The following is a 24921-nucleotide window of genomic DNA, read 5'->3' as shown; positions in this document are numbered from 1 at the left end:
GGTGAGGAAAGTGCTCTGATAATCCACCTTTGAAGCTCCACTGCCCATAGAAGATACACACGCTCAGGGAGCCGAGATGAGGGTAGGGGAGGTGCAGGACAAGTGACTGGCTACTTCTTCCAACTTTTTTTGCATGTGGTTCTAGCAAAGAATATGTATCTCCAAATCTGAATGTGACCAGTCTGAAAACTATTACGTGTAAATTCCTATGTCAATGTATATTCTACTCTAATTGGGAAATCTCAAATGACTAAATGGATTTGTGTGGAGAACAAGTAGTTAAAGAATGGTTCTTTTCAAAACTCCAGAGTGACTTAATAACTTTCCTACCAAATCCATACAATGTTTTTCTTCTGCCCAAAGATTCCCAATTTCCCTTAGAAATTGTGCCATATGTTCAGAAAAAATGGTTTGGTCCTGCTCTTTCCACTATGGCAAAATTTATTTCAGTCCTCAAATTTCCCCTCTGGCCTACGTGCTTTCTATCGGGTCTCTTCATCTATCGTGAATGAATCTCTTGTATAACTCTCCTGAGTACATCCTTTCAGACACATATTCTCACTCTCCCATAAACCAGAGTGTCTGGAGCTCTGCCACTGCATTTGGAGCTTCAGCTTAGACCTAGATTTGAAATACCAAGTTTCTGGTGACATTACAGATTGATAGTTGGTGCCTATTTCTGGCAGGTCACTGGATGCTAACCACTAGATACAGCCCACGGATGCCAGGTTAACAAGGTCGATGTAGTTTGAGTTGATCTCCAAAACAAAGAATATTCTGTCTCCTAAAATTCCACTTAAATAAAGCAACTTAATAAGGTTAACGCTTCATGTGTGTGATTTTTGGTTCATTATTTTTTATATTTGTTTGAGGTATGAAGACAATTTGATATAGTGTCAGAAACTAATGGCAATCTTAAAGCACTAACTAGATATTCCTTCCAAGGAGAAATTTAAGTAGTTTTTGAAACATGATATTTTTGTGATTGAAAACGTTTCCTGAAAATAAATCATATTTAATGTTTATTTTCTCGGGGCGCCTGGGTGGCTCAGTTGGTTAAGCATGCCACTTCGGCTCAGGTCATGATCTTACAGCTCATGGGTTCGAGCCCTGTGTTGGGCTCTGTGCTGACAGCTCAGAGTCTGGAACCTGCTTTGGATTCTGTGTCTCCCTCTCTCTCTCTTTGTCCCTCCCCTGCTCACATTCTGTCTCTGTCTCTCAAAAATAAGTAATAAAGTTTTTTTTTAACGTTTATTTTCTCTAATTATAACATCAAAAATTTCAAAACATGTAGCAGATACTGAGAAGTAAAAAGCCTTATAATATCACCACTTAGAGAGAATTACTATTAATATCCTGTTATATTTGAAAATCAATGATTTATTAACTAAATTACATGCAAATCTGTTCTGTAGGTGAGTCAGGGTTAAGTGGTAAATTTTAATACACATTGTTATGAAAAAGGGTTACATTTCTACAAAATGTTTTAACTTTAATTTTTTATGGTTAGATTTTGGGGGGGGGGTGTTGTTTTTAGTCCAGCTTTTTCAAACTAAGAAAAGTGGGGTGGATCTGAACAGGTGTTTGGCAGAGTAAGGTATTATGAATACCTTCCTGTCTCAGTGTTGCATTATGTGGTTGGCCTCAGTGCCTCTGGCAAGCAGAGATTTAAATTCATCCATACTGCAGAAAGAGTAATTAGAGAAAATCATCATCTCCAATTACCTTTGGAACAAAAGAAAAAAAATTGAGGTCCCTAAAATTTTACAGTATATTGCTCCCAGTATAAATATACAGTATATACACTCCCCTGGACATATCCTAAGTTTTTGTGTTTTTTTTTTCTGAATATGAAAGTAATATATATTCCTTTAAAACAACTTTTTTTAACGCGTTTATTTATTTTCGAGAGTCAGAGAGAGACAGAGTGCAAGAGAGGGAGGCACAGAGAAGGAGACAGAATCTGAAGCAGGCTCCAGACCCTGAGCTGTTAGCACAGAGCCCAACACAGGGCTTGAACTCATGAACTGAAAGATCATGGTTGGACGCTTAACTGACTGAGCCACCCAGGCACACAGTTCTTTAAACTCCAAACATTACAAAACTATAAAATGAAACAAACCATCAATAATTTTGGAGCATATTTTTTCAAAATAAAAAAGAATTCTCTATCCAGTCGATATTTTGTGTCCATGATCAGTTTTAATATGGTATTCCCACTACGGCTGAATCAGTACATGGTTCTAATAAACCTAAATGCCTTTGGTTTCTAATATGCAATTCTTTTACTGCTCCTTGTTAACAGTCTATGAAACTAGCCCAATTTAATAATCTCCTAACTATTTAAGATAGTTAAGATATTGTATAATAGTGTATTATGGCTAATTTAACATTTTGGCTGAGCACTAACATATTTTCCTAGGAATTGCCATTTTTCAAAGTATTAGAAGAAAACATACCACATAAAACACATTGAAAGCAATTGAAAGAGCACTTGGAAATCTCTTTGTATTCAGAGTCACCAGTGACTCCGAAATCTGATACACCCAAGATACGGTAAAGGATAGGGCCTGAATCTAAACTCAATTATAAAACACTCTCTAAAAACTGCTTTTCTGGAATAGGTTTTTTTCAACTTGTTTACTTATGTACATGTTATATTGGTGCCGATAACTTGTCTATGTCCAGGGCACCACCCACTGCATATTCCAGATGAACTAATGATATATATACAGATACACACAAATGTAAGTAGATCTATTCACTCCTATGTGGCAGATGGTATTTTCCAAATGCCTATCATCACGTCTCCTATCACAAAAGCTCTTCTTACATGTGACTTTGGCACTCCTCTCATTGAGACAGGCTTTCCTGACTGGATCAAGAGAGTATGGGAGAAGTGACAGTATGTGACTTCCAAGGCTAAGTAATCAAAAGAAAAAGCACTTTCTACCCTGTTCCCTGAAATACTTGTTCTGGAATACCTCAGGCTCCATGTAAGCAGCCTGACTGTCCTGAGGTGGCCTTGCTGTGTGTGAGGAACTCAGGCTAGCCCAGAGTGAGAGACCTCACATGGAGAGCCTGAGATGACCTGGAAAGGGAGGGAGGGAAAGAGAGAGAGTTTCTGCCCAGCCCCCAGCTGCTCCAGCTATCCCTCTTCCCAGTCCCAGCTACTGTTGAACTGCAACCATGGGAGAGATCCTGAGCCAGCACTGACCAGCTAAGCCTTTCTCACATTCTGAACACACAGAACCCATGAGAGATAACAAAATGGTTATTATCATTTTACGCCACTAAATTTTTGAGTAATATGTTACATACCAACACCTTACTGGAATACCCTACAAGCTTTTCCAAATTTTTAGTAACATAATTTCTTTGTTTCTTATAGAACCTGAATAGCTCTGGCACTCCTCAGTCTAAGGGAGAGGTTTGGACAGGTAGGGGTACCAGGGACAATTAGAGTGGTGGGTTTTAGATGCAATACCATAGGTAGTTAATGTAGATGATGTATTATGGTGGCTATACTGTGATGATATCTGGGAAAAGCAAAACAAATTTAAAAAACTTCCATGGACTCAACTGCATTTTCAGGAACCTTTAGCTCCAAATTAAAACAAAACAAAACAAAACATGAAATTTAAACAAAACAAGCAATTCCAAATAATACTTATTTTGTTATGAGAATAAAAAATACACAGTCCTCCAGGATTCATATTAACACCTGTCAAGTCTCACTCAATTCTGCCAAAACATCTGTTTGCTGAAATTCTAAGTAAAAATGATATTCTTAGGACACTTAATTTCTTCTAATGATGGTGATGGATAGTGTTTTCTTTTTAAAAGTTCAAGCTAAGTATATAGTGTGCCTGATTTATTTATCTCGTTTTCACTTGATACATATTTATATGGCATTACTACTAGTGAGGATAAATCATCTGAGGAGACAAAGGGAGGTAAGTTACTTAACAAGAGTACATACGCTGGGGCACCTGGGTGACGCAGTCGGTTAAGCATCCGACCTTAGCTCAGGTCACGATCTCACGGTTCATGGGTTCAAACCCTGCATCAGGCTCTGTGCTGACAGCTCAGAGCTGGAGCCTGCTTCAGATTCTCTGTCTCCCTCTCTCCCTGCCCCTCCCCTGCTCACTCACTTGCCTGCTCTTTCTCTCTCTCAAACATAAAACAAAACATTAAAAAAAAAAAATTAAAACAACAAGGGTACCCAAGCTAGAAAGTGGCAAAGCTGCTTCAGGAGCCAAGGAAGTCTGGTTCCAGAGTCTATATTCCAAACTACTACTTTTAAAACCTCTTTGACAAGTATATTAGCTATTACTTGTATAATTGAGTGTTTTCCCTTTCATACTTGATGGAATATTTCTGTAAATATCTCCACTGGGGACAAATCTGCTGTATACATGTAACTGAAGCCTTATTGAGGTTATCTGTGGTTACACCTGAAGAAATACTTCAGAAATATTTCCAAGTACTTAATATATAAAGCATCCCAAGAACCGTGAAAAAATACAGCTAAAAAACATTGTGAGTATTTAAAACTAGACATCACTTGGGGCACCTGGGTGGCTCAGTCAGTTAAGTGTCCGACTTCAGCTCATGTCATGATCTCTTGGTTTGTGAGTTCCAGCCCCGCGTTGGGCTCTGTGCTGACAGCTCCAAGCCTGAAGCCTGCTTTGGATCCTGTGTCTCCCTCTCTCTCTGCTCATCCCCTGCTCGTGCTCTGTCTCTGTCTCTGTGTCTCTCTCAAAAATAAATAAACATTAAAAAAATATTAAAACTAGACTTCACTCGTATGTGGAATTTAAGAAACAAAACAGATGAACATGGGGAAAGAAAACGAAAAGAGGGAGGCAAACCATAAGAGAGAGACTCTTAACTGCAGAGAATAAACTGAGGGTTGTTGGAGGGAGGTGGGTGGTGGATGGGTAAATGGTGATGGGCATTAAGGAGGGTACTTGTTGGGATGAGTACTGGCTGTTATATGTGAGAGTTGAATCACTGGGATCTACTCCTGAAACCAGTACTATACTGTATGTTAACAAACTAGAATTTAAACTTTACAACTTAAAACTTGAAGCAAAAATCATAAAGATTAAAACTAGTCTTCATGTTACTGATTGCTGAAGTGTACACTCATTTCTTTCACACTTCATATAATTATCAACTTCTTTACTTGTGTATTAGCTGTTTCTCCTCATAAGCCTATTTCTGAATATTAGTGCATAGCCTGAGTAAATTGTTCAATAAACGTTTTGAATAAATTAGGGGATAGTGGGGGATGGCTTCCTAAGATGATGTTCGAGTTGGATCTTGAAGAAAAAGGATAAGATTTGTTGAGTACGAACTATGTGACAAGCATATTTCTAAGCACTATACATGTACTGTACAGTATGATATTAGTGGTAGCACAAGACTCAAACCCAGTCTGATTTCAGAATGCATGCTTGTTATGACTTGTGACTCCCCCAAGATATGTTGAAGTCCTAACCCTGGCACCTGTGGATATCAAACTCATCTACTACTCTCAGAAGACTGTGCTGCGCTGCTTACCCAGAATGAACGAGAAAGAATTCCATAAGAGAAACTGCAATAAAACATTTCAGTTGATGGCAGCAATGTTAGGAGTATGCACAAAACTTCCCAAGCTGTATGACTATTTTGAAGAGCAACACCTACTTGAACACCTGAATTTCAGAAATTTGTTTTAAATGTAATCTTTTGTATTTTGTACTTTTATTCTATATATCATGGTACCAATTGGGACTTCGTGAGCTTAGTTTTAAAAATTGTTAAATGTTTTTATCCATTAAAAAATTTTTTTTAATGTTTATTCATTTTTGAGAGAGAGAGCGTTAGTAGGGAAGAGGCAGAGAGAGAGGGAGACAGAGAATTGGAAGCAGGCTCCAGGCTCTGAACTGTCAAGCACAGAGTCTGATGTGGGGCTTGAACTCATGAACTGTGAGATCATGACCTGAGCTGAAGTTGGATGTTTAACCGACTGATCCACCCAGGCACCCCTGTTTTTATTTGTTTTTGAGAGAAAGACAGACAGAGTGGGGGGGGGGTGCAGAGAGAGAGACACACACACACAGAATCCAAAGCAGGTTCCAGGCTCTGAGCTGTCAGCACAGAGCCCGATGCAGGGTTGAACCCATGAACCGTGAGATCATGACCTGAGCCGAAGTGGGATGCTTAACCGACTGAGCCACCCAGGAGCCCCATGGGACTTTGTGAACATTTAATAAAACAGTTTGAGGAATGAGCCAACTAGGTTGACTGAGAAGAAGGAAAAGAATCAGTGCATTATAAAGGAAATCAATATTCTGCACAGCACTTATAAATATATAAGTGGAAGACTAATAAGGCAGTATAACTCTAGTTATTCTGAAAGTAAAGTAACAATTCCTATGTGAATATCACAAAAATAGGGATATGCATATTTGACCTTCTTCAATCACTTAAAGCATTTATTTAAGAACCCAAATATATTGGATTAGATTTGTACTCTCTAACTTGATAGCCACTTGCCACAAATAGCTATTAAGTACTTGAAATATGGCCAGCACAAGTGACACCCTCAATTCAATGTTTAAAGGTACATGAATACCATGAATACCAATGTCCAACAGGTATGTGAAAAGATGCATTATATCATTAATCATTAGGAAAATGCAAATCAAAACCATAATGAGAGGGGTGCCTGGGTGGCTCAGTTGGTTGACTGACTGACTTTTGATATTGGCTCAAGATGAGATCTCGCAATTAATTGCGGGCTTAACCCCACACTGGGCTCCACGCTGTGTGGAGCCTGCTTGGAATTCTCTGTCTCCCTCTCTCTGCCCCTCCCCTGTAGATGCACTCTCTCTCTCTCAAAATAAATAAATAAGCATTAAAAAAAAAAAAAAAAACCATGATGAGAGATCACCTTATACCAGTTAAAATAGCTATTATCAAAAAGACTAGAAATAACAAGTGATGTGAAGAAAAGGGAACTATTGGTGGGAATGCAGACTGTGCAGCCCCTGTGCAAAACAGTATGGAGGTTCCTCAAAAAATTAAAAATAGAACTACCATGACCCAGCAATTCCACTTCTGGGAATTTATGTAAAGAAAATGAAACACTAACTCAAAAAAATACGTGCACCTGTATGTTACTTTCAGCATTATTTACAATAGTCAAGATATGCAAACAACTTGGGTCCATTGATGGATGAATGGAAACAGCGAATGTGGTATGTGTGTGTGTATGTATGTATGCATATACACACAAATATTATTCTGCCATTAAAAAAGAATGAAATCTTGCCATTTGTGACAACATGGATGGTCCTTGAGGACATTATGAGAAGTGAAATAAGTCAAACAAAGACAAATACTGCATGAGCTCTCTTATATCTAGAATCTATAAATAAATAAATAAATAAATAAACATCAAGCTTATAGATTGGTGGTTGCCAGAGATGGGGTTAGGGCTGTGTGTGTAGGAGAAATGGGTGAATGGTTTTTCCTTTTTTTAGTTTAAATAAATTGAATTAAAAAAAAAAAAGAAATCACACCAACAAATGGCAGAGTTGGTAGGCTAAAGAGTATTTGGAAGCAATGACATAGATTTATTCATTACAATGATGGGAGTTTGGTTTTTATCTAGATTAAATGATTAAAAAACAGATTTAAGAAAGTAGTACAATTTTAATTCAGTGAAATCAAATGACAAAAATCATTGAACTGGATCTTTTTCATAGAAGTTGTACTTTTAGGTTTTAAATAATATAGTACACGCTATTCACAAATGGGTACTTTATTTAGACAGCTGATATAATTCTACAGGGTACTTGAACATTACACAATTATACAATCCAAATGAATATTGATTACGGAACAGCCTCAACGAAATTTGTCATTCTATAGGGATATAGAAAACATGCATTTTTTAAATGTTATTTATTTTTGAGAAAGAGAAAGAGAGCAGGGGAGGGGCAGTGAGAGGGGGGAACAGAGGATCTGAAGCTGGCTCCATGCTGAGAGCATAGAACCCAATGTGGGGCTCAAATTCATGAACTATGAGATCATGACCTGAGCCAATGCTTAACCAACTGAACCACGAAGGCACCCCAGAAAACATGAATTTTTAAAAAAGTTTTATTGATTTAAGGAATCTCTACACCCCACAAGGGGCTTGAACTCACAATCTGAAGATCAAGAGTCACACGCTCTGCTGACTGAGCTAGCCCTGAAAACACGAATTTTTCAAAATGTTTGAAGACCAAGAATTATTTGAAAGGCTGTTTCACCAGTTACTACAACAATGAATTTTCTATTTCCAATTAAATCTTTTGCCAAAGGGAGGATGATCTATTCCCTTCATGCAGAAGACTTAAAGGAAGATAGTCAAGTAAAAATTGTACATATGAAAGACATGTGTGTATAAATAAATAGATCATAAAATAACTTAGAAAGTTGTTTATGTAGAGTTCAGGAACATAAAAGTGTTAGGTTCCACAGAAAGGACCAAATCACCACTGTCATGTTGTTGACATGTTAGTGGTGGTAGCAGTGAGATGGCAAATAAGTGAATTGCATATTATATTTAAATGTGAAAAGTTACATGGAGAAAAGTTAAGGAAGAATGATATAGAGGAAGGAAGGTGGGAGGAGGGTTAGTAATTGCTATGTGGAATGATTGGTGAAGACCCAAACATTTAGGAAAAGACCTGAAGGGGATAAGGAAGCCCTGTGTGATCTGGTTGAAGAGTGTTTCAGTTAGAGGGCACAGCAAGAGCAAAGGCCCTGAGGCAGGAATGTGTTTGTCCTGTTTGGGAGATCAGGGTCCTTTGGAATGGAGTGAGAGACGAAGGGAAAGATAAAGGTAACAAAGCCACAGAGATAAAACTGGAGGAGATCATGTGGGTCTTATAGGTTTAATTAATAACCTTGTTTCTGTGAGTGAGTGGGATACAATTGGAGAATTCAGAGCAGAGGACTTGAGTTTAGAACTATATTTTACATTTGGAAATATTCCTGTGGTTTCTTTTTTATGCATAGGTTGTATGAATGTCCTTTATGTAGTGAAATGCAAACAGTTGTTGTTTTAAAACCAAATGTGACTGTAATTGATTCTGCCTTCTAAAGCAGGTGACATACTTCACATCTATTGGGAACTAAATCTTTATATTGTTCATCCATTTTCAAAGGGCACTTATTGAAAGAGAATTATACTCATGGAATACTGAATTGGAATTTGTCTGATATTTTATTCAGAAACATTTTATTTTTAAAAACTGCAGAGAAGTACTCTTTGATTCTTTGTATATTTCAGCCATTATGTGTTAAGTGGGCTTTAATAGGATACCCTGGAAGCATTTGTTGTATTATTTCTATGAAAAAATGCAACCTGATTTCTAAATCAGTGACTTGCATATGAGCTTTAGGAAGCACAATCTATTAATAATATGGAAACAGTACAAACAGGTAGAAACAGGTAGATAATGATTGACCTTCAGTAAATAATCTTAATGCATTTTTCAAATAGGGAAAAATAAATTTTATTTTATGTTAATTTAAATATAAAATATATACTGAATTTAGTTATTGGAATCTTCTAAGTATGTTTGCAACAACTTGGGTATATGTATCTATTATGTCAATTGTAAATTTTATAAAATCTAAGTACAGAACAAGCATTTCTGATAAAAATTTGGTGTCCAAATTGAGATGTGCTATAAATGTAAAATACACTAGATTTCAAAGACTTAGTACAAAAAAAAGAAAGTAAAACATCTCATTAATAATTTTTATATTGATAACATATTGACATAATATTTTGGATATAATAGGTAAAATAAAATATATTTTTAAAATATATTCTACCTGTTTCTTTTTACTTTAAAAAAATGTGGCTCCCTGCAAAATTTTATTTTATTTTTTAATTTTTTTAACATTTATTTATTTTTGAGACAGAGAGAGACAGAGCATGAACGGGGGAGGGTCAGAGAGAGGGAGACACAGAATCTGAAACAGGCTCCAGGCTCTGAGCAGTCAGCACAGAGTCCAACGCGGGGCTCGAACTCACGGACCGCGAGATCATGACCTGAGCCGAAGTCGGCCGCTCAACCGACTGAGCCACCCAGGCGCCCCTCCCTGCAAAATTTTAAATTATGTATGTGGCTCACATTATATTTCTGTTAGATAGCATTGCTCTAGACTAGTGGTTCTCAAATGTGTTCTCTTGACCATCAGCATCAGCATCACCTAGGACTTGTTAGAAAAACACATTATAAACCTCACCTCAGATTTATTGAATCAAAAGGTTCTTTATTTTAACAAACCCTCCAACTGACTGTGATGCATGCAAAAAATTTGAGAACCATTATTTTAGACCAGTGGTTCTCAACTTTGCGAATTAGAATCATCTGGGGAGCTTGGGGCAAAAAGTCCTGGTGCTAAAGTTACAACTGAGACCAATTAAATCAAGAACTCTTGGCCTAGGCAAGAGTGTTTTTTAAAGCTCTCCAGATGATTCTAATATGGGATAAAGATTGAAAACTACTGGCCTAGACCCATGATACTCGTGCCTTCTAGAGGGGCTGCAGCTCACAGGCGCCACTTTCGTTCCTGCTTCTCACATGGCAGTACCATCGATGTCTGTACCCCTTCTCACCATGGAGATACTGAGCATGGGTGGGCAGAAGACTTTGCAGGTATCAGAAGTTCACGTATCAAATATATTTACCCATGTGTGCCAGGTATGCCTGTCACATTAATTGTGAATATGGCTATGCCTTGTTTAACGTTACTGGGCTCTTACCAGATTTACAGGATGAACCTGGAATTGGATAGCATAAATGTAAAGCCCTTGATAGAGCAGAGGTGAAGAAAGGTATTCCTTTTAATGTTGTTATTTGGGGAGGATTTTCTCAGGACAGAGCTTTGTCTTTTATATACTGCTCTACCACACAGCAGAAGCTGGCAGGCATCACTGTACTCACTTCCCCTGTGTGCTTCCATTGCACGGAGTCCTAGCAGAGGCTAACAGATATTTCTATTCTTAGTGCTATGGAGATTACCACCCTTTGGTTTCTAATAATGGTTGGTTCTCTTATTGTCAAAAGCTAAAAACATCGGTAAATCCAACCAATGTAACTTTAAAAACCTAGGAAGGCATGATGCACAGTTCATGTCACCAGGAAATGATGGATATGAAGCAATTCATTGATAAAAACCCTGTCAACCTTAAAAACAAGACATCCATTAATAAAATTAAAGAAAAAAACCAGCCAGTTATTTATCCAGCAAAAATGAATTTATTTAGGAATAGCAGAGGAATTGCAATTTAGGACTGCAATCATGGCAAACCATAGGCAAGTCCCAAGAAGGAAGGAAAAAGAGTTTCCTTGTATAGAGGAAAGAAGGGAGTGGGGAGGGGCTGCTTTGAACAAGAGTTCATTGGAGGAGAGGGAGAATTTGAGGGAGAGTGAGGGCTTCTCATTGGCTAGGTTGTTGCTGGGCAAGGAGAATCATCCTTCTTCTCCCTGAGGTATGCTAAGTAAGTTGCCAGGAGTGATCCTGAGAACTCCCCCTTCATTGCCTCCAGACTCCATTTTAACTTAGCTTCTTTATTGGTTTTCACAGCTCTTACCTGCAGTTGATTTAACATTACTAAGATGTCTCGTGTAAAGTTACACCTGTATCGTTGTAGCAGAGTAGAAACCTTTTCAGGTGCCCCATCTTGAAACTGCTAATGTTTGTAGCGTTAAAATGTTTGGTAAATACACACCAATGATAGAGACTAAATGTCTTCTTGTGGGAAATATATGCTCTTTTAAGTTTCTATACATGCACTGCATAACAAGATCCAGAATATACTAGTATTAAAATAGGTGAAGGAGCTGACTTCTTTTTCAAATGTGCTTCAGCAAAATAAAATACTGCAACCAGATTATATAACTAGAAAATTAATAATGTGCTTAATGAAAATTTGTTCAGGTATAAGTAAGCAGTTAAGATATAAATGATTTATACATGCTGTGACTTAGTCTATGGATTTATTCCAAAATTAGTCACCATGCAGTGCCTGTATTTTTATATTTATATCCATATAAATGATTGTAATACATAGTAAGAATGAGGTGGTATTACATTATCCCTAATAGGAATAATGCTTTTGACTGTTAAAGAGTAACATTGCTTTCTTCAGGGGGAAAAACAACAACAACAACACAACTCTATAGAGCTCCAGGCATTCTGTAGAATCCTTTAGAGGATGGGGCTTTTGCACAAACTTTTGCTTAAAGAATAGAATACGGGCACATCTCTTTAAAACATTATTTTTCTTTCTTTCTTTCTTTTTTAAAAAGAGAGGGAGACACAGAATCTGAAGCAGCCTCCAGGTTCTTGAGCTGTCAGCACAGAGCCTGACGTAGGGCTCAAACCTGCGGACAGACTGCGAGATCATGACCTGAGCCACAGTCAGACGCTTAACTGACTGAGCCACCCAGGTGCCCCAGTTCTTTTCTTTTCCTTAATGTTTGTTTATTTTTGAGAGAGAGAGAGAGAGAGAGAGAGAGAGAGAGAACACTTGCATGCAAGTGGGGGAGGGGCAGAGAGCGAGGGAGACAGAATCCGAAGCAGGATCCAGGCTCCAGGCTATCAGCACAGAGCCCTATGCATGAAATGTGAGATCCTGACCTGAGCCATAGTCTGATGCTTAACTGACTGAGCCACCCAGGCGTCCCTAAAACATTCTAATGAAATGGCTCATGCACTCATTTCACCTATAACCAGGATACTTAAATACCAATAACTTTGAGTTTTTTGTTCATCAGGGATTCCTTAGAGCCAGGTATAAAACCTAATGAAGGAAACCAGGATATGTCACCCCAAAATTTGAATCTTTGAGAAGAGGAATTGGCAACAAACCTTACTGTTAAGTTTCTTCCCGTATATTTACCCTTCCAGTTTGCCACCCTTGGAAGCCTAAAACTGTTTTCCTTTGTGCTATCATTTCTCTACAAATGTATTGGTCTTTGCTGAAGATACTATATAGACAGTGGTTTTAAGAAGCTGTTTTGAGTTACTCTTTGTTTCAAGTTTCTTCCGTGTGATGTGTACTGCAAGCATTAATAAACTTTTTCTTTTCTTAATGTCCTCTTGTTAAAGAGTCCCAGCTGAAAACCTAAGGTAGGAGAGCTTAGCCTCCTCCACACTAGCACTCATTCCAGTTGTATGCTTCACAGTCCTAGAGCTGGCTATCCCAAGGATGCAGCTGCCTACATTAAATTCTGTATTTTTAGGGTCACTTACTCTGGTGGACTTTCTCCTCCCTAATACACTGAACACTGAATTCTAAAATCCCCAAAAGATCAAAGGTCTTTCCTTCATGCAGAAACACACCAAGAATAAGGCATGTTGAGATTTTCAACTAAAAAATCAGAACTTCTTTTACATAGTAGTAACATGCTTTTTGTATAAAGAAATAAGGATTACTTACTCATATCACATAGCTACATCTTTGTTTTAGATGGTATTTTTTCTCAGGGCGCCTGGGTGGCTCAGTCAGTTAAGCATCTGACTTCGGCTCAGGTCATGATCTGAGTTTGAGCCCTATGCCAGGCTCTGTGCTGACAGCTCAGAGCCTGGAGCCTGCTTTGGATTCTGTCTCCCTCTCTCTGCCCTTCTCCTGCTCGTGCTCTGTCTCTCAAAAATAAATAAACATTAAAAAAAATTAGATATTTTTTTCTCATGAAAGTAAAATATTTCCAATGTCCCATTTTGAAAGTTCTAGTGTTGGGGCGCCTGGGTGGCGCAGTCGGTTAAGCGTCCGACTTCAGCCAGGTCACGATCTCGCGGTCCGTGAGTTTGAGCCCCGCGTCAGGCTCTGGGCTGATGGCTCAGAGCCTGGAGCCTGTTTCCAATTCTGTGTCTCCCTCTCTCTCTGCCCCTCCCCCGTTCATGCTCTGTCTCTCTCTGTCCCAAAAATAAATAAACGTTGAAAAAAAAAAAAAAAAAAAAAAGAAAGTTCTAGTGTTGTACTGTTGAAATGTTTTGCAAATATACACCGATGATATAGACTAATCCCTCCTTCTGGGAAATTTATGTACTTTTAAGTTTACTATGAAAGTAAAACACTTGAAATGCTCTATGTACCATTAGATATTTCCTAAATTTTCTGTACTTCATCTCAATGACATTAAATCAGAATACTATAATCATATTTTAATGATTTTAATGACTAGAGTTCATTGTACATTAAATTTGGCAAGAAAAATTTGATTTTTATTTGATAGTATACTCACCTGTGCAACAGAAATTTACAGGTTCTAATCCCTTAGTGTGTGAATCATAACCATTTTTAACATTACCAATTATGTGCAGATTGCACAACTGTAGTTTCTTACAAGGAAAATTAAAATGAGTTTTTTTTTTGTTTCCTGAGATTTTGTTTTTATATTAAAACCTAACTTTACAAACAAACAGGACTGAAATTTAATGTTCTGGATAACATTTACATGAAAAAGAGTTCCTTCCAGTACTCTTGGAACTGCACATGAATATACAAAGTGGCTCCCCCACTTAGGCCTCCTACTGTTATCATTCAAGATGACTGAACTATTTCTCTTAAATTCACATCTCCTATATGTTTACTTCTCTTTACCTGCACTGCCAGGATCTTGTACTCCCTTTAATGAGGGCTTGGGGGTAGAGCCCATATACTTTGGGCTCCTCCCTATATTTATGTCAGCTTTCCTATCAGTATGTAATACATCACAGAAACAGGAATAGACAGGCTAAACTTCTATAAGAGGGGCATAATAACAAGGTTCAGTTGTACTGACATTTTTGTTTCTTCAGCATCTAAGTTTGCTTCTGAGGCCTGTTATTAAACTGTTTCTGTTTCTGATAAAGTACTCTAATTGTGACATGTCTCAGTTAACTCCCTGGGAGTGAGTTTTGTAAAGTGTACCTTCTTCTCAGGTATTGTAGTTAGGGTTAATTATTTATGGATTGTAGCATTCACAGTGAGAACTGTTATTTAAATGCAAGGAGTTTTTTTTTAAAGAACTCTATGATGACAGTAAAATGTTCCCCATTAATAAAATGTTCTCCCTTAAAACAACAGATTCTAGGTAATTCAAAGAATAGGCCCAAGAAGCTTCTGGATATAAGCATAGCTAAAAAACAATCACTATAACAATCTTTCTGATAAGGTAACGTAAGAAATTATTGGATGTGTGTCTAGTTTATGGATATACAAAATCAACCCATAATCAATCCCTAATGCTGTCTTTTGTACTACTATTAGTTAGAAATGAATCAGGTAGAAACTATTGATCCTGCTTACCTGGAAGAGAAACTGGGGCACCGACATCTTTCGTGGTTTTTGTGTATCACACACCCCTTTTGGCTTTGATCTGACTGCTCCTCCATTCCTGGAAACTTCAAGTAGAAATAACAATAACAACAGAATTCCAGTGCTGGAAGATCATTTATTCTGACCCTCTCCTTTCACCAAAGTAGAAACTGAAGCCCTTGAAGATTGAGTTATCCAATCTTTGAATATGAATTCAAAGAGGTTCATAAACATCCTGGCTTCTAGAACTCTCACAAAATTATATACAAGATAAATGTGACTGTTCAGTGGGCCATAACTATCTGCAGTGTAACACACGTTGGCTTGCAATTATATTAAGGTAAAATTCCCATGTATAATCTAGAGCTCCACAGGCCCACACTTCCTCCCAGTTCTACTCAGGCCTCTGCTTTCTGGGTCAAGGTTAGTTCTGTCTGGCTCCTGGGCGTGGCCGGCATCGGGACCCTGGATAGAGAGCTTCGAAGCGCCTAATGGGAAGAGAGAGAGAGTCTCAGTCGAGGTCTTCTGCAAACCCCTTGGTCCATTTCCTGAGTGCTCCCATCCCTCGGTCCTACAGCCGCTGTTTTCCGCCTGAACCTCCCCATTTCTCACCTCCCGGGTATCCTTGCGGCTCCCGCTGAGGGCCCAGGGGCTACGGTACCCGCAAAGCCCCCGGGGCGGGCGGGGGGAACGTGACCTTGCTACTAGCATGGGTCTCGGGGGTAAAAGCGTTCCGTGCACCACGGAGGCACGCCCCACGCAGAGACGGGCTAGGACACTTGTGATCATCAACCCAGTGGTGAGTGGGGCCCAGTGCATGGAAGGGAGCGACTCCTGCGGCCGCCGCCCCTTGGGAGCCGCGAGAGCCTCGCTCTTCCTCCTCCTCCTCACTCGCCGGCTCGGCTGATCTCCTGCCATGACTCAGCGATTCTCGCAGGCTGCCCGGCTGGGGACACCGGCTTCTCGCGGGCTCCTCCCGCCGCGTCCACCCCCTCTCGCCACCCACGCCCGCCCCCGGCTGCCGGCTCTTTCCCAGCGGGGCCGCCGCCACCGCCGCACTCAGCGCCGGCGTCTCAGCAGCATCGCCGCCTGCGCCGCGCGCCGCGCGCCGCCGCCAGATCCCACCGCCCACCCGCACGCCAGCCATGGAGCCCGCAGCCCCCCGCCGCTGCCACACCCACCAGCGCGGCTACGCCTTGACGCGGGACCCCCACCTCAACAAGGTGAGTCCTCCGGCCCACCTGGCGGCCCAGTGGTCGCCTTGGGTCTGGGACCGGCCCTCCGGGGGTTTCCCCCAACGCGGCCTCACCCCTCTGTCCGCTCTCACCGGACGCGGCTCTCGTTGCGGGCGGAATGGAGGGGCCACCCAATAGGCTGTGTGCCCAGCAGTGTGATGGGCGCGCGGTGCTGGTGCACCTCGGCATCCCTTTTTGGGACCGGAGGAGATGTAACTTGTTTACTTTTCGGCTTCTCTTCTCCAGGAGCCAAGGCGAAGAAAGTAGTATCAGGCTAAGTGCTTGAACTGTTTCTGTGAAGATAGGTTGGCTGCCAGCTCAGCCTGTATGTGCCACCTACTTACTGGTTTCACTCAGTGTGGCAATTCTTGGACGCTGCTCCGAGAGAAGTGGCCCTACTGGTACATCCTGGACAGAAATGAGTTCCCAGAGCCTCAGATCACATTAACAAGCTAGAAGTCAAGGCCTCTTGGTTTCTGGAGCGACACGATTAGGAGGCTGGGAATGCGTGGTGGGTGGCTTCTGCCTTGGACACTTTGCATGGCCTGGTACAAAATCCCTGTCCTAGACATGGGGCTGTGGGTAAAGCCATTCCTATTTTTTTTAATCTGGCCCTATGGAAATTAGAAACATTTTTTTAAAGACCTCTTATGAAAACAAGAATCCACTGTAAATTACAGACCCTTTTCCAGATCTCGCTAACATTTCATTTTTCTTCACTGGTAATGTCGAGTGAACACCTAATATTTCTCTCAAATGAAAAATACCTGATTTATAATTTTGCTTATCTAGATACTAAGCAGTCACACTTTATAGCTAAATTTCTCTCTAGATTGTTTTGTGTGTGTGTGAGTGTGTGTGTGTGTGTGTGTGTAGCTGTGATTTTGACATTTCCTTTTTTAGGATATGGGAAATGCCATCAGTCAACAGAGATCTGTTTAGTCATTTTGGTTGTCTCTTTAGTAGATACTCTTTTTCATTAGGAACTGGACCCCACTCTTACCTTCTGGTCATGTTGCTGGTGATTTGTTGATCGTTATTAATGGCTTGAAGATTTGCGATTTCTTCTATTTAATAAACTATAGCTATAGTTTATTATAGCTATAGTGTGAGTTCTTTTTGATTTTTGTGGTGACAGATAACTTTTAAAAAATACGTGGTTGTTTAGTATTTGGGGTCATAAAGCATCATGAAATTTTAAATAGTTCCTACTTATTTTTTTCTTCAAAATGAATTTATTTGCTAGATTTTTCTTTTTATTAGTCTGCATGTTGGGGCCTATTTTCAGTAGAACAAAGGTAAAATCTGATGTTATAAAATAATTTGTTACTTTCATGTGTATCTGCTTGCTGTAATTTATGACCAAATAATGTGTTGTTACTTAAGAAGGACCACATAAGTGGTATAACCTGTTTGAATTTCCCTGAAGTCATGGGCAAGAATGAGTGTTTGGAGTGGGTAGATGGCATAGGCAATCACTGAGCAAGAGTAATTATTATGCCTTTACTTAAAATCTTTCTGGCTTCTATTTACCAATAAAGATTAACTCTTACTTAACAATAATATGACAAAGATCTTCCACCAAGTTGAAAGGTGCAGCATAATGTGTTAAGAACACATTTTTGAATTTGTAATTGAACTTTATTGTCTGCATAGTATCAAATTGGATATAAAATCTAGTTCACCGGGGCGCCTAGGTGGCTCACTTGGTTAAGAGTCCGACTTTGGCTCAGGTCAGGATCTCACAAGTTCATGAGTTTGAGCCCCACATCAGGCTCTGTGCTGACAGCTCCCAGCTGGAGCCTGCTTCAGATTCTGTGTCTCCCTCTCTCTCTGCCACTCCCCTGGCTCATGCTCTGACTCTCTATTTCAAAAATAAATAAACATTAAAAAAAAAATCTAGTTCACCAACTCTGGGTGATTAATGGAATGAGCTTTACTTTTTCTTACTCAGTTCTAAGACAGTTGTGTGTTGCCTAATGGAAGTAGCAGAGTATCCTTACCATTGAAACCATGGCTGTGGGATGTTCTGATCTGCCCTGCACTGAAGACCTCTGGGCTTTAAAGTTTTCTGGTAGCCTGGGAATTCTTATTGATTTTTGTGATAACCTAGGCTAGTAGATCTTGCCCTTTAACACTCCAGCCTGTCATCTGGCTGCGTGAAGACTTCTTCAGCCACATTCACACAGACCTTTATCACCGCAGCTTTTGGGTAACTGCAACAATTTTTACCGGTTTTATCTTCAGATTATAGTCTGTCCTACATGTAGATATGAGAGCAATACGTACATCAGTTAGTGTTTTCTTCATGTTCTTCCTCTGTCATCCAGGTATTTAAAATAGTTCCTATAATGTTGAATATAAAATCAGTCTTGTCAGGTTTACCGTCTTCTTCAAATTGATCTCATTAGTCCCCCAATTTAGTCTTCCACTTGAAATATGTTTGCTGTATCTCTTAATACTCTCCTTTTTGTCTATGTGTAATTTCCTACAATTAAAATGGCATTAATTGATTTAATAATCTCTCTAGGGAAGATGTTCCTAATTCTCTTAGTCCTGTTATCATTAACATTTGTGTATTCAAATGTACCATGTCATGTTGTATTCACTGCATTGTATTTTTTTTTAAAATGATTGTCATAGGGCAGGATTCATACTTAGTACAGAATTTTGCCCAGTGGGCTTTAAATAAATGCCTATTTCATGAATGAATGAACCATGTTTTTATTTCTTTTGTCTTTTAAACAGTACTCAGCTTTTAAATCAAGAAGCTTTTATTTTTATTTTTATTTTTTTATAATTTATTTATTTATTAATTTACATCCAAGTTAGTTAGCATATAATGCAACAATGATTTCAGGAATAGATTCCTTAATGCCCCTTACCCATTTAGCTCATCCCCCCCTCCCACAACCTCTCCAGCAACCTTCTGTTTGTTCTCTATATTTAAGAGTCTCTTACGTTTTGTCCCCCTCCCTGTTTTTATATTATTTTTGCTTCCCTTCCCTTATGTTCGTCTGTTCTGTGTCTTAAAGTCCTCACAGGAGTGAAGTCATATGATTTTTGTCTTTCTCTGACCAAATTCGCTTAGCATAATACCTCTAGTTCCATTCACGTAGTTGTAAATGGCAAGATTTCATTCTTTTTGATTGCCAAATAATACCTCATTGTATATATATACCACACCTTCTTTATCCATTCATCCATCAATGGACGTTTGGGCTCTTTCCATACTTTGGCTATTGTTGATACTGCTGCTATAAACATTGGGGTGCATGTGCCCCTTCGAAACAGCATACCTGTATTCCTTGGATAAATACCTAGCAGTGCAATTGCTGGGTCGTAGTGTAGTTCTATTTTTTATTTTTTGTGGAACTTCATACTGTTTTCCAGAGTGGCTGCACCAGTTTGCATTCCCACCAGCAGTGCAAAAGAGATCCTCTTTCTCCACATCCTTGCCAACATCTGTTGTTGCCTGAGTTGTTAATGTTAGCCATTCTGACAGGTGTAAGGGTATCTCATTGTGGTTTTGATTTGTATTTCCCCGATGATGAGTGATGTTGAGCATTTTTTCATGTGTCGGTTGGCCATCTGGATGTCTTCTTTGGAGAAGTGTCTATTCATGTCTTTTGCCCATTTCTTCACTGGGTTATTTGTGTTTTGGGTGTTGAATTTGATAAGTTCTTTATAGATTTTAGATACTAACCCTTTATCTGATAGGTCCTTTGCAAATATCTTCTCCCATTCTTTCGGTTACCTTTTAGTTTCCTTCGCTGTGCAGAAGCTTTTTATTTTGATGAGGTCCCAGTAGTTCATTTTTGCTTTTGTTTCCCTTGCCTGCAGAGATGTGTTCAGTAAGAAGTTGCTGCGGCCGAGGTCAAAGAGGCTTTGCCTGATTTTCCTCTAGGCTTTTGATGGCTCCCTGTCTTGCGTTCAGGTCTTTCATCCATTTTGAGTTTATTTTTGTGTATGGTATAAGAAAGTGGTCCAGGTTCATTTTTCTGCATGTCACTCTCCAGTTTTCCCAGCACCATTTGCTGAAGACACTGTCGTTATTCCATTGGATATTCTTTCCTATAAAGCAAGAAGCTTTTAGAGTGGTCGTTTGAGCATTATTTTGACATTTATATCCTTTTTATTATAGTTTTTTGAAAGTAAATTTGCATTTAAGTCTAAAGCTCAGTTGCCTATACATTATACAATGTATAATGGAATATAGGAGAATAGCTGGAATTTGGTTTAAGCCTGACCATCCATGAAGTTTTAATTGCTTGCTAGATAACCTTAAAGGGGTGATTAGTTTTGGTAAACTCAAGGTTAACAGTAGATATGATCCAAATTAAAAAAAATAAAACCTTGTGAAAACTTAAGAGAAATTAAGATCTTTCTTCATTGGTAATAATGTATGATTCTCTATTTGCTTTTACTCAAATTACATCATTCCAGGTAGTATTTCATCATAGTATTTGGGAAAGTACTTCTGCCTCATGCTTCTGAGATTCAGTATCTTTCTCTACACAGCCCAAACTATTTTTGAGGTGCTTGTCTTTGTGTTATGTGCACTTTTCTAATTTAATGTTTAATGTTTATGATTTTCAAGGATGCCTTCTGGTTTTGATGAGTTGTATTTCAAATTTTTTCTCAGGAATTTTCATGTGACTAGTGTTTCATAAATAACTCTTCAAAAGTAAAATTCTACACACAAAATCGCTTATTTTTCATTTTCTAAATTTATTAGTTCGCTTTATACCATTCCTCTAGCAATGGTAGAAAACACGAATTGCTAGTTCTGCCATAATTGTGCTTACATGGTTTCTATGTCTTTAAGATTAAATAATGTACATGACCTGTAAATCTCCAAAAGATACCACTTTTTAATATTTTAGGCATTTTAATCCAGTTTAAGATAGTGATGTATCAAAGTCAGTTTCGGTCAGCGTCATTAACTTTTCTATCTAAAAAGTGAGCTTCTGGGCAAGTGCATTTGTAGATGTTTGTGTCCTGGCATGTCAAGACCTAGTTGGATGTGTTGTAGAGAAAAGAGACAAGTAAGTCTCATGGTTATGAAGGAAAGATACATTAAACCTCCTCTTTTTCTTCAATGTAAATTATACCACGACAAATCATTCAGAAATTTTTATCTATAACAGTTCTCTGAAGTTGCCTCAACAGTATGGGAAACTGATGTATTATTTAATGTGGAATCCCACTGATACAAATGCCATTGTATTGTGGGTGGATAGCCATATGCCTCCACAGCTGATACCTTGCTGCACTTGAAACAACGGTGGTAGTGTAGGGGAGCGCAAAAACAAATACACTCGAATGAGTAGAAAGAGGAGAAAGAGGAGTTTGACCTGAGGACTTTTGAGACTGGTGATATGGAGTATAAGAAAATACTGAAGAAAGTCTAAGAAGTTTTGTTTTTGTGTTATAATTTCCTTCTAGCTTTTGGGCAAGTATGAGAAATGTAATGTAATGGAATGAACGTTCTAAGGCATTGTATTTAGAAAGCGAAAGCCCCAATTCTTCCATTTAGCAGCTATGAGATTTTAAGTGAGCTTTTCTTACCTAATTTCGGTTACTATCCTTATAAAATAAAGTGATAATTTCATTCATTTATTATTTTTTTATGTAGAAAATATTTGTTCAGAACCCAGTATATACTAGGTAATGTTGTGGTTGAGACAATATTGCAATGAATAAGATTCTTGTGAGTGCACTTAGATTTCTGTTGTAATGTGATTTCTGTCTTGCCTCTTCAATCACATACTGAAAAGATTTGAGAGAGTGAATATTAATTTTTTCTAAATTATGCATTCAAAAACAATAGGTTTTTTTAGTATATCCTAATATTAATATAGTACTTTTGTATAGAAAGTCCGAGCTCATAGCTGGAGCAATTATAAAGAATTCTCCTTTTAGTGTACTAATCCTCTTCCCTTGAATTTTCTATGACAAGATTATGTTCCTTCTTTATTTTATAGTAAAAACAAAAACCTATCTTCTCTTTATGGGAGAGACATTTATGTTTTACCCTCAAATTCATATAACTGAGCTTGACTGACATCACATGACCTTTGCAGTCTTTCATACACTTTCACAGAATGCCAGGTATAGGTTAAAATATATATTTGTGAAGACAAAGAAAAAGGAAAGCTCTTTGCTTCTCAGGACTCTGTTCAAAGCATGTGAAGGCTTGGAAGTATGAAAGAACATGGCTTGTTAGAGAAAGGTAGAGGTATGCTTTGGTCATTAAAGTTATTGGGAGAAGAGGGAGTGAATTGCAGAGACAGGAAATTTACAAGTTCCAGTGGTGTGAAACCAGCCTTTACTTGAGTCTGGCTTTGGAAATAGTCTGTTACTCTGACAAAACAAATATTTGACTATTTCCAATGGTTTTCAAAACTGACATGACCAAATACTGTGATAGACTTAAGACTGATTGATTTGTTACTTCATTATGTTATTGAACCAACTCAACCAACTTGAACAGTATATAGATCCGGAATAAATCATGAAATACGTTACAGTTAGAACAAATTTGGAAATGTTTCCAACCTAAATGTTTAGGAAATTTTCTTAGACATGGGACCTAAATGTAAAATGTGAATGTTTGTATTCTTAAAATGATATTTAAAATATCTTATGGCTTATATGTTAATTTTTACCTGTTTTTAGCTTTATGTATATAAAGTAGTACATTTTAAAACAAAAGATTATTGTTGTCTTAAGTGAATTTAGAGAATTTAAAGCCTCAGCATTTTCCCTCAGGCCTTAAAAATATATCTAAGTTAGCCATCAACTAAACTGTTAGATACTTGAGGCCTTTGAGTTTAAACAGAGGGGAGAGACATTATGGCTTTAAATTTCTACAGTTTGATCTGGGTAGCTTGGGAAGTCAATATACTAATGAATAATAGTCTTGGGGCACCTGGGTGGCTCAGTTGGTTAAGCCTCCGATTTTGGCTCAGGTCATGATGTCATAGCTTGTGAGTTGAAGCCCCGCGTCAGGCTCTGTGTTGACAGCTCAGAGCCTGAAGCCTTCTTTGGATTCTGTGTCTCCCTCTCTCTCTGCCCCTAACCCACTCACATTCTGTCTGTGTCTCTCTCAAAAATAAATAAACATTAGAAAAAATGAGTAATAGTCTCAAACACATGGAAATATAACTGTTAGAGCTTTATACTAATAAACCCTAGATCTAAAGCACTAAGTTTATTTTTTTTATCAGGTAATGTTGAGTAAGAATATCAGCAAAAGTATTTACATGTTCATCTGAATGTTCATAATTGCATTATCAGGATCCCTGGAGCAGTTAAATTCTAAACTGCTTCATGAAGACCTGGAAATCTGGAGACTGAAGGAGTCCTGACTCCATGACAGTATTAGGGCTAGGCCCCTTAAGCTTAGAATATATTTAATACATTTGAATTATCTATTCAGAGTCTTCTAAGATATTTTAAAACTTTTTTGATTGTGACACAGTACACATGTATAATACATGTATAAGCATAATGTTGTGGGCTGAATTGTGCCCTACCAAGAGTCATGTATTGATTTATCCACTGTCTCAGAATGCAATTGCATTTGGAGTTAATACCTTTAAAGAGGTAATTAAGTTAAAATCAGGTCTTTAGGGTGGACCTTAATTCAATATGGCTGATAGCCTTATAAGAAAAGGAAAGACCATGTGAATACAAAGAGAGAAGTCAATAAGAAAAGTCTCAGAATGTAAGCAACCCTACCAGCATCTTGATCTTGGACTTAACAGCCTTCAGAACTGTGAGAAAATAAATTTCTGTTGTTTTAGTTACTTAGTCTGGTACTTTGTTATGGCAGCCTTAGCAAACTAATACATATTGTAATGGAAACAAAATGTCATAATACAATATTTTGCTGTGTTTAGTGCACACTAGTAGTACTTATCATATTTCAGTTTTTAAGAAATGTGAGTCACAACCCATAGTTTAAAAAAATTTTGCTTTATGACTTCTTTAAGTAGCGCATTCACATACCTGGGAGGTTACTAGAAAGTAACTTTCTTTTCTGTGTGTTAGTGTTGAACATATGGGGCTCTAGTTTGCCTTGGCAGTACTGGTCAAGCCCCCTTTTGTTTTTCTGTCTACATGTCCAAATTGAGGTATCCTTTGAAACAATAATCTTGAAATGATGAGAATGTTTTGGTTACTAATAGTGGCAAGTCTTGGTTAGTTGGCCAAAATATAAGTCCTTACTCGAGTGCTCAGAGCCAGGAAGAAACTGTGACTTGGTTAATGAGTATTTTTGTAAGCCTTTAAAATTTTTACTTATTCAAAATTATA

General features: G+C 38.3%; 1 protein-coding gene and 1 pseudogene across 1 annotated transcript in view; both read left to right on the top strand.

Annotated features, from left to right (window-relative positions):
• Positions 1-10576: 10576 nt before the first annotated feature.
• LOC123609922 lies at positions 10577-11351 on the top strand (annotated as a pseudogene).
• Positions 11352-16277: 4926 nt separating this feature from the next.
• The window catches only part of ME1 (malic enzyme 1), a 189691-nt gene continuing 181047 nt past the window's right edge, over positions 16278-24921 (top strand). Inside the window, exon 1 of the mRNA XM_045498908.1 lies at positions 16278-16587. Within this exon, the coding sequence (XP_045354864.1) occupies positions 16510-16587 (78 nt within the window). The 5' untranslated portion in view covers positions 16278-16509. The remainder of the gene's footprint in view (positions 16588-24921) is intronic.

The sequence above is a fragment of the Leopardus geoffroyi genome, chromosome B2 (genome assembly GCF_018350155.1).
Source record: "Leopardus geoffroyi isolate Oge1 chromosome B2, O.geoffroyi_Oge1_pat1.0, whole genome shotgun sequence".
Classification (NCBI taxonomy): domain Eukaryota; kingdom Metazoa; phylum Chordata; class Mammalia; order Carnivora; family Felidae; genus Leopardus; species Leopardus geoffroyi.
Note: the sequence above shows the minus strand (reverse complement) of the source record. Positions and strands in the feature narration are given on the sequence as shown.